This window comes from Mastacembelus armatus, chromosome 23 (assembly GCF_900324485.2).
Source record: "Mastacembelus armatus chromosome 23, fMasArm1.2, whole genome shotgun sequence".
Lineage (NCBI taxonomy): Eukaryota > Metazoa > Chordata > Actinopteri > Synbranchiformes > Mastacembelidae > Mastacembelus > Mastacembelus armatus.
Genome location: NC_046655.1, coordinates 12,381,915 through 12,392,438, shown reverse-complemented (window position 1 = coordinate 12,392,438; position 10,524 = coordinate 12,381,915). Strand labels below are relative to the sequence as shown.

Here is a 10,524-nt window from a genome sequence, read left to right as displayed (position 1 = left end):
AGAGCTTTTCGGCAGAGCTTTGTTTGAGGATTAAAATAATTAAACATTCCAACACCTACAATCTTCAGTGGCTCGGTTTAACACACGACTGTGTACACAGCAGAAGTGAACTGCAATATAGAGACAGTATTGTGCGTACTTTTTATAGTTTATAGCTGGAGGCTTTCCTCCAAGAAGAAAGTGTGTTTTACATCCAGTACATGCAGTCTCCTGCTGTGGTCTGCAGGCTTCACTTCCTGCAATCTGTCAACAACAATATTCAATATATTATAACATGGCTTTATGTTTGAGCTATTACTGAGTCGCAGTCTCTCAGCTGGAAACAAGGACAGAACCTCAGCAGCATAAATCTCAGCATTTTCTATATTTGTGAAATCAAGTCAGGTGTTTACTTATTATCCTGACCCACGGCATTGTAAGATAAAACTGCAGCTGCAGACTTTTTTGTGTGATAGCAATTTGACTATTATGCAAGCATCATGCAACTTCAGATGTACAGTGGCTTCATATGAATTTGCATATTTGAGGCATTCCAGTGATTTACAGCATAGAAGCAATTAAACTAAAGGATGTCTCGAGGGTCCCCACCTGGGTTGAACCCAAACAACCCTTTGATCTGTGCTAAGTGGATGCATTCATATTGCCAGACCTTATCTCAATAGAATTCAATTATTTCTGAATTCATGCAGCATCACCAAAAGAGTTGGGGGAGCAGCAGCAATCACTGCAGGATCTTGGATAAGTTGGGTAGCAGTAGATCTCTTGGCATGTATGCTGTAACACTGCCCCCATATGGTCACTTTGGACAAAAAAGGTTCTTATGGGTGTTTTTAACCCCACACAGTTGGCGGGTCAGTAGTCGAATATCTGCCATAAAACACAGAGGATGAAGTGCAGAGAAGGGCGTGTTTTATTTTCTGTTTCGTCCTTCATCTGCCTTTTGCCTTGAGGTTCTCATGTGAATCACATGCAGAGAAGAGTTACAGCCTGTCCGCTGAGGTGTTTCTGCAGCTCCCTCATCCACAAAATGTTCCAGCAGAAAGATCTAATCAACCATATGGCAGCAGTGTAAGAAAAACACCTAAACGAAAGTCATCAGATGCAGTGTAGATTAATCGCACCTTTGAATGTGACTAGATGAACCACAGTAGCTTTTATGTCTCCTAATTAAGGAGGCAGAGCTGTTTGTTTACTGAGTTATGTCATAAAATTCCTCCAGCCCTGCTCCTCACTTTATTTACTCTTATCATATATTTGGAGGGTTGGAATGGAGTACATGAAGGCAGCGTTGTTGCACGGAGACATCAAATCACTCTAAAAGTATTGAGACAAACAGAGTTATCGCTCCCGTGTGTCCACTCAGTATTTTTATCACCGCTGAAATGAAATGGGAGCAGAGCTTGTCTCGTGCTGCTGTTTATGATTGCATTTTGTGACTCGAGCTGCTGATGCTGATCCTGATGTTGTTGTCAACGGGGAATATTTGGCTGACAAAATGTAGTGTCTTTCCATTTCCAAAAGTGGACCACAGCTGCTCACAGACACAGACCTCATAGTTTATTCTAACAGCACTGTCTTCATAAGAGGTGATGGGCTAATATCAGCTTTACATGGTTAGAATAAACATTAAAGTTTGATATCTTCAGCCTTTGTCTGCATAATTAATTGCTTCTATTTAATCGACTGTTTGGTCATGAGTGCCCTTCAGTAGAGTATTATCTGTATTTCATTTTAGCAGATGCAGCTTTAAAGGCTGAGCCAAGAAAGCAAACCATCTGAATTCCCAAGCACCTACACAGTCTATATGTGTTGGCACCAGAACAAGTATTGTGTGTGTATTGCACATATTCTGTGACAACAAAGAGGCTGTGGAGGAGAGCGTATAAAGAGAGGGAAAGATTCTTGACAGCCTTGAGTCAAGATGCTCTGAGTGGTCCTCACGTCGTTGTTGATGTTGACTGTTGAACACGTAGCTGCTTGTCTCCATCTGTCTAGGTCTGGGTTTCTTTGTCCTTTGGCTGCTGCACACCACCCGCAATCAAACGAGCCTTTTGACGTCAGGTCTTTGTTCCTTGCAGCACAGGATTTCAGTTAATTAACCTTGGATTTAGGCACAACTGCAAGGACAATGTCAAAGTACAAAAAAGAGCAAGGTCTGCGTAGGAGGGAGTAAGATGTGACTTCCATTTTTAGAGATTAAGCTGAACACAACAGAGGAAGACTGCAGTTTATTGTGATGTGCATCTTATTTCTGTCCACATAACTTATCATTCATAATAACGTTGTAATCAGGTTGTTTGTTAGGATCTGGGACAGCAGCTTTGTTGCTTAAAAGATGATCAGATTCATCAATAGGAAAATGATACTATTATTTAAAATATTATTAGTAGTGTTACTCAGTTATGCTTTCCCCTCTAATTTAAATGACGAACAATCTGACTCAACTGTTGTTGTTTACATTCTATGTTTCTTGGACAATTCTGGACTTAACTGAACCAAACCAATGTTGCTGCGGTCCTAGCTGAATGCAGTGTTACCTGATTCTGGTTACAGATACAGTAATAATAACCAAAACCAGAAGGTTCCTTTAAGATAGAATAGATTATTCATCTGTGGTGCCAGTGCTGGTTTGGTTCTGGCTCAGGGGATGCCATTTTTCACTGGGTAAATCTGTTGGCAAGTTGTTCGGTCACCTAGTTATCCAGTCAGCTGGAGAGTCACTCAGTAACTGAACCAGTCATCCAGTAGCTAAGAGAAAAGTCCTGCCAAGAGGGCAGACGCTCCCCAAATCCTGATGATTTCCAGATGAGAGTCCAGACGGCTGGCTTGAGTGGAGAGCACTCACACAGACAGAAAACAAAGAGGGAGAGGGAGAGAGGATGGAGAAGGGAACAGAAAAATGACTACAGCGAATGAAGGAATGATTATGCACATGAGACTCTTTCACGTGAGGTGCCGAAACTAAACAGTCGGAGCGTTTTCATCCACCTTTGTGATGTCAATTTATGACTGTGACTGCATCCTCTGAGACAGACGGAGCTTGAAAAGAAGAGGTGTTTGAGTTGTGTGTGTGTGTGTGTGAGGATCATCAACATGACGCAGTGCTGGGCCCTACTCCTCGCTGTTTACCTGTCCGTCCACCTGGCTGCCACTCAGCACCACAGGAAAAGTAGGTGTACTTGAACTCCTCTGCTCTGTAGTTAACTATATTAACTTCACATTTTCTAACATATGCCACAACGTCAGCATCATGTTAAAAGCTGATTTGTATATTGGAATAATAATCCTGTGGTACATCTTTAAATCTTCTACATAGATTGTAAGATTTTGGATCCTCATAAAAGCTCCAAGCCCAGAAGGAAATGGGAACAATTGCTTCCATGTGTGTTTCTGTTAAACTATGTGTTTATCTTCTAGAGGAATTAGGATCATTGCGACATGCAGGACCTCAGCAGATTATTTTCCATTGAAAAGCAACTGGCCTGTTGTTACTGGATCCACTCACTGAGGAAATTCCTTTCTCAACACTCTCATATTGTAGCTTAAACTCTCTATATACCTCACAGGATACTGACACTGACAGGAATTTAGAAGCACTGAGGTGACTTATCATTTTAAAAAGACTGGAAAACGTCTTCTGTTGTTTGGTTGTGAGGTTTTTTTTTTTTTCAAATTATTCAGAAACATTAAACAAAGCTGTTTAAATCCAGAAACATAATTTATTTTGTTTTATCCACATGGAAATATGTATATATTATATATTATAAACATACATGTTAGTGCACAGCTCCCTCATTATACATTCAACAGAAACATGCTTGACAATACAACAACAATCAATCAAAACTACTACATCTTGTTATATTACTGAGGTGAAATAGATGTGGGGCCTCTGTGAAGCTCAGTGAAACAGTCCCTGGAGTGTGATTGGGGGACCAGCAGAAACGGCATATACTGCCTGTGACCGTTCTCCAATATCTGCAGTTATCATCAGTGTCCCCAGTATTTCAATAACCACAGTGTCAGACCCTATCTCATCCTCCCTGGTGATAAGTGTGGTTATTGCAGCTTAGTCTCACAGCAGGACTATTGATGGTGAAGTCTGTGTTTACATTGTAAATGGTGGATTTTCTACCTGAGTTGCTTGAATCTTGCCGTGGGTTTGGATTTGAATCTTACTGAGGTGAACTGAAACGCTAAGCACAGGATGGGCCGTTAGTGTTTATTCTCTCCTGGGTCCTTTTCACCCTCTTTTACCGTATATCACAGGAATCGAAATATCCATTTCTTTTTTTTTTTTTAAATTTTTTTTCCTTTACTCTCTCATCAAGACAACCCTCCAGTTAGGAAGACCATTTAGCCCTGCTAATTAATGGATCTTTGTTGTTCCCTCATCTCCTTTCAAGCAGTTAGCAGGAGATTACAAGTTCCCCTGCATGTGCATAACGACACTGGGGGAAGCCCGTCTATCCAAACAGTCATTGTTTGGAGCGCCGGAGGAGGGGTGGGGGCATGATGGATGAACAGGCTTAGCAGTGAGGAAAGCTGAGATGTTGTGAAGAAGAACATCTGCATTAAATATTTAACCTGAATATCCGATGTGGATTAGTAATACAGAAGTGGCTGCAGACTAAACAGGAAACATAGCCCACTGTTCAAGGCGGTTAAACCACCATTTAATGGACATAGTGTTATATTGTCAGTGCACCATGTATTAGACTTTATTCAGTGTCCAGCTGAAGTGAAGCAGAAAAAGTAGCAGCCATGGTACTGTATGTACAGAGCAATCCCACAATGCAATGCATTACATTTTACAGATGTGAAATTACTACACTTGATGGTGATGCATACATATCTTAGATCTCATTTAATGCTCATTAAAAAGATGTTTAAAAAGAAAAAAAGGAGAAGCGAATGTGCAGGAGGTTTCATTTCATTCCTGAACCTGTTTTTCCCTGCATTGCCCTTCAGCTTTTCCCAACTTGTATCATCACCTCACCTCTACACCCACATGCACCTGTTCCCAATCCTTTCATCAGCATCTTACTACATCCAGCACAGTATATCTGCTCCGTTCCCTTAGTTCCCTCCCAGGTTGTTTGTGGTTCACCCCAGCCTTGGTCGTCCAATCTTCTGGTGCCTGGCTGCCTTTCTTATTTTCCTATAGACTTCTGCTTCTTCCTGCATAGCTGCTTTTGGTTTACCTGTTTGCCTCAAAGTCGTGTACTTGTCGTCTAATTGTTTTACCAAGCTATTAAAATGTGCAAGATTTAATTGAATGTTTTAATTGAAAATCCATGCGGACGTTTCATGTCGGTAGTTGTACAAATGTTCTAAGACACATGGCCTGTTTCACTTCTTCTCCACATGCCAAAGGATAATTGGGATATACCGAACGATGCGGCAGAAGTAGAAAACCTCTATGCAAATCACAGATTATTAATTTTCAGTGAAAATCAGCTCTGGGTTGGCCTCTAAGCTGCAATTTCCCTGCGGCTCCTCCATCCTTTAACAACATAATCCTTGTTCTAATGAGCACACTTTCCTCTAGGTGCTGTTTTGTTTACATTGACAATGCCCTGTCTCTCCAGGATCTATTATGTGCACATGTATTACTGTGCTTTGATCATTCATCGGGGAGTCATTCACTCAATGAGGACTGTGAATTTTCACCTAGAACTTATCGAAGGTAAAACAGCCCCATTAAAGCTAAAATTGGATCTATAGATTGACCAAAAAAAAAAGTAAGTGACAGATGTGTTATAGATTGATTTTCTTATTTTAGACAGAGCCAGACTAGCTGCTAACCTGGTGCCAGTCTTTGTGCTAAGCTAAACTAATTAGCATCATATCAGTATTCCTGAAATCCTGCCTCTGGTCCTGTTTGAGTGAGGCTGGTTGAAAAGATGACGGAGTTGAGGTAACATGCTGAGGATTTCACAGATGTACCTCATTTGTTGGTTTTAATGTTCCACACTGGCCCATTGAGCTGCAGCTTTGCTTTACATTGTGAATGGTACCTGGACTGCAAAAGCAAACCTGGAGCTGAGGCTGGCAGCCATCCAAGCAGGAAGCAGGTACATGGGGAGATCAAGCCAGTGCACGTGGTTTTGGCTGGCCTCACAAATGCTATAAAGCTAAAAGTGTCTGGCCAACGAGGCTGCGGGCAGCAGGGCTCATCATTACTCCAGAATTTGGCGAGGCAGCTACAGTAGATGCCACTGCAGGGTAGCGAGAGGATTTGATCCAAATTCAGATGAAGCCCAGTGTTTATACTGTATACCTCATTAAGATCTGTGTGTGTGTGTGTGTGTGTGATCTGTGTGCTGCCTTACACACGGTGCCAAGCACTAAACGGCAGCAGAATATGTGCAGCAGTGGAAAAACAGGGCAATTCTGGAGAAGCTTAGTGGGAGTTTTAGCTTGTTTGTTTTTCACTTCACTCTCCTGAAGTAGTGTCACCAAATTGCTCTCGAAGTCTCACTCAGTGAAGCGTGTCATAATCCACTGCACAGTCTGGGCAGCGTATAGACACATATTATAAACAGTCTTAAAAGGACGGGGTTTCTCTGCAGCCTTGTGTGACCCTTCTGCTTTCCCTTCCTGGCCTTTTAATTCCAGCCTTATTTAGACTTGACCATTAACACATGAGGCTGTTAATCAAAAACAGAATGAAAATATGTTGTTTTTACATCAGATCAGTGTTTTGTTTGTTTCCTCCCTGAAAAAATTCTCCCTTGTAAATGTTAATGTGCTTTAGGTGGACACAGACCGAGAACTGCCCTGAATGAATTTGAGTAAAGGTTGTTTATTATTTTCCACATTTGGAAAAGAGGTGTGTCTCCATGTGGAATTGCTTCTGGGTGTCACCTCCAGTGAATTATGGATTTTGTGGTATTTTATTGTAGAGATAAGGCAACAGAAACTCTGCCAGATTGAGAGCAAGTGGATTCATCCCAGCCCTATCTGAATCCAAACACCTCAGATTATGGAGTCCCTGGTCTGTCACACAAATGGACTCGCACTTTGAAACCTAACCAAATGAGGCCTGCCCTTCTGTTAGCGCGGTTAGCTCAGGCCACTGCCACTTGTAAATGCAGGCGCATCTGTGGCTCGGGTTGAACGCCCCCATCACAGCTGGAGCCAGATCCTCTCCCACCTGGATGATATTTAAGCTGCAATAAATCTGTGTTTGCTCAAACTCTGGCCCACCCACACACATGCCACATATAATGGATCATTTCGTGCCTAATTTCTTCTAATTCCTCTAATTCAGTTTTGTGTTCTCATGTGTTCTAGCGCTGTATCCGTCTGCATATAGGATAAAGCGAGGCACGTATTCCCTGATCAACCCCTCCTTCCAGCACTCAGTGGAGGACATCAACTTGCTTTTTGAGGTCAGTTTAGATCTTGTGGGTCCAGAGGTCTTGACAAAGTTTGAGCCTTTGGAAACCAAATCATAAAATCATAGATTTAATCTCTCTCTCATTAAAAAAAAAATAAGATGAAAAATAGTGTACCACAGCAGAAATGTTAGGGTTGACCCAAAGTTTTCCTGACATTGATATAAGAAACATTTCTCTTATGTTTACCATGTTACCAAGTAGGTAAATAAATACTTTCTTTCGTTTGATTGTACCTGGGGTTTACATCTCTACACAAGTTTGTCATTTAGTTGGTTAGTAGTGTAAGCAATGGACTTTGGTTTCCCAGATTTTGCTTGCTGGACTGCAGATAGAAGGTGAAGACCACACCGTGCTGATCCCAGATGAGGAGCTGGCCTCTCTGAGGAACGTGAAAAACCTGGAGGTCATCTGTGAGGACGTCCTGCCCAAGAAGCTCTCCGACATCCGGCGTTTGACAGCACAGCTCGCCCAGCGCCGGCAGCCCCTGAGCTGGCAGGACTTTGAGAGGACGGTGCTGACTCTGGTGTATGCCACACAGACGCTGGCACGAATCAGCAACCAGCAGCAGAGAGAAGCTTGGACAGACACACTGATCCAGCTGTTCAGAGCTGTTCAAAAGGACCTCAGGCCCTAATGAAGAAGAATCACAAGGTCTGCAGTTTTGAGCAGAGACGTGTACATTACCATGTCACCACATGAATATTATTTTTCATGTCCAAATTCTAAGCAGCAACTCCTTAATTTTACAATTGTTCTGTATGATGAGGCAAAAATACAACATATACATTTTTTTCTTTTATTGGTGGTTGAGATACATCTTTCATATCTAAACACATGAGACAGAAACAACTGAAGTCTGATCTCGGCTCTTCAGGGTGTGTTCATCTGGACACCACTGAACCGTGTATTTGTGAGCCACAGGATGGCCTCATTAGTCAAGGTGCCCACTTGCATTCTGGCAGGTCCCGGTGCTCTGTGGCATTTACCAGATATGCATCACACAAGGAGGCACTTGACTACTCAAATGCTGCAAACATGGTTTACTTTGCATAGTTTCCATTCAGAATTTTGTTATACTGATCTTTGACCTACTTTAGAGAAGAAAAATATGCAAAGCTGCCAACTTCATGCGGAGTCGCCCCCAGATTGGGCTGGTTGTGTACATGTTTGATGTCATCAAGCATTGGAGCTTTGCTGAGTCTAGATTGCTCAGCTCGTATGATTTGCCGGTAAAAGCCCTTTGAATGGAAGCCACAGATCTGTACTTAAGAGTCTGTGTACATCAAAACCCCTGATTGCTCATTTGAGGAAACTATAAAATGTTTGATAGATGTTTGCTTCAAAGCTACCCATTTCCCCCACTTATTTTAGGAAATAGGTACTTGCTGTAATGGGTTGTGTGCAGTTCACTCATCTTGGAGTGGATAAAAAGTATGTATCTGGTTTGTGTTGTTTTCCCTCCTCGAGTCAGTTGGTTTTACATTTTAATATTTTGGTTCCAGCTTTTATGCCCACAGCCAGCTTGGAATAGTTTGTCATTTCCTGCAACAAAAATGCATGTTCTCCGCAGAATGTACTCTAATTTCTGAAAATGTATATGATCCTCACAGATTCGTTTATTTCTTTTGCAGGATTTTCAGTCTCTTCCTCAGCTTGTCCACATTCATTTCATGCCAAGCTACTGGCACTGACTGATGACGAGGTGAAGACCGTGCTGAGGAATTTCCTTCCGAGAGAGAGAGAGAGAGAGCCAACCTACACCCGCTGCACTGCTCTAACGATGACGATGATGAGTTTTTCTGGCTACTACCTGACAGAGCGTAAAGAAGAAAACGGCAGAGCTCAAGATCTTATTCCCAGTATCGAGTCCAACAGCCCAGCATTTCCACACTTAAAACCCATGTGTTCCATGTATTCCCACTAAAACACATGAAAAGTCCTCCAATCTTCCAAAAACTGTATTTCTACACCACTAATTTACTTTGCTTACTGTAGACATTATTATAGGATTTAAAGCATATGAGTAATATCTGCAATATTTGCTAAGCCATTTCAGTTTTGCTCTAACTCCTTTTAATATGCAAAATATTTTCCTGATTTTACAACTTAACTGCAGTCTTTATCTGCATCTTCTCCACTGTGATGGTGGCAAATGAGGCTTTTACCTGTATTACTGTCTCATTAGTGTCCTTCATGAAAAATGAGTCTCTAATATATTACCCAGATAGTGTGTTATCCCTAAATATCATTCATAATCCTTAGCAGCGCAAGGCACGTTGAGAGAGCAGCACCAAGTGGCTGCAGGTAGAACTGCTGTCGTCATTTAAAGCTTGTGTTTTTACACCTTCCTGTCAGTATGTGATCAAAATGGTCTCATGCTGTTCCCCCATCAGTAGCTTCTTATCATAACCATATTGATCCCATAAGGCATAATATCATGTGGTGCAATATAACCTGTCTTGACCAAAAGATGAAGAGGTTCATTAAATGATCTTTTATGATTTCCAGTGATGATCAGAGGTGTGTTGGAGAACACAGTGTACAGTGGTCAAACATTTAATATACTGACACTAATGTGATGACTTTATAATATATTTGTATATTTGATAAAACATATTTTAAGTTCTGAGCATATCGACACTTTCTCTTGCATTTCAACTGTCTTCATTTAAAATCTGTTAATTACATTTCAACCACAACATGACACCTGTGTGATTTTTTTATTTTTTATTTTTTCCCCCCCATACATGTGCAGGAAAATATTTGATCTGTTTTTGCAGCTTTTCTAATCCAGAATAAGGATCATCGGTCGTCAGTGCATGCGCACTAGGTGGCAGCATTTCCCAACCTGTTGGATCCTCACTGATGTTGTCAGGCTTTTTGTCATGTGTAACTGATGTTGTGAGGAATAATGGCTCCAAAGGGACAACTGAATTTAAAGTCATAGTGCAACACAATAATAGTATTAGTAGTAATGTTCTCTTACGCTGTGTATGCATATTGTAAGGCTGCTTAACGAGCTCCTGAACTGACTGACTGTTTGTTGTGCTGCCACAAAGTGTGGGCTGCAGCAACAGTGTGGGGAATTTCTAATTTGTTGACTTTTCTTTTTTCTGAG

At 41.5% G+C, this 10,524-nt stretch overlaps 1 protein-coding gene across 1 annotated transcript; it reads left to right on the top strand.

The window, feature by feature from the left end:
• Positions 1–2,840: 2,840 nt before the first annotated feature.
• fam180a (family with sequence similarity 180 member A) lies at positions 2,841–10,041 on the top strand. The gene is made up of 4 exons (XM_026327100.1): positions 2,841–3,169; positions 7,300–7,397; positions 7,714–8,057; positions 9,038–10,041. The coding sequence occupies exons 1-3, from the start codon at positions 3,094–3,096 to the stop codon at positions 8,038–8,040; spliced, it is 501 nt and encodes a 166-aa protein (XP_026182885.1). The 5' UTR covers positions 2,841–3,093; the 3' UTR covers positions 8,041–8,057; positions 9,038–10,041.
• Positions 10,042–10,524: the final 483 nt, after the last annotated feature.

Coding starts and splice junctions, on each gene's coding strand:
- fam180a (XM_026327100.1), top strand. CDS start 3,094: ATGACGCAGTGCTGGGCCCTACTCCTCGCTGTTTACCTGTCCGTCCAC. Junction 3,170..7,299: donor CACTCAGCACCACAGGAAAA/GTAGGTGTACTT, acceptor CATGTGTTCTAG/CGCTGTATCCGTCTGCATAT. Junction 7,398..7,713: donor ACATCAACTTGCTTTTTGAG/GTCAGTTTAGAT, acceptor TTGGTTTCCCAG/ATTTTGCTTGCTGGACTGCA.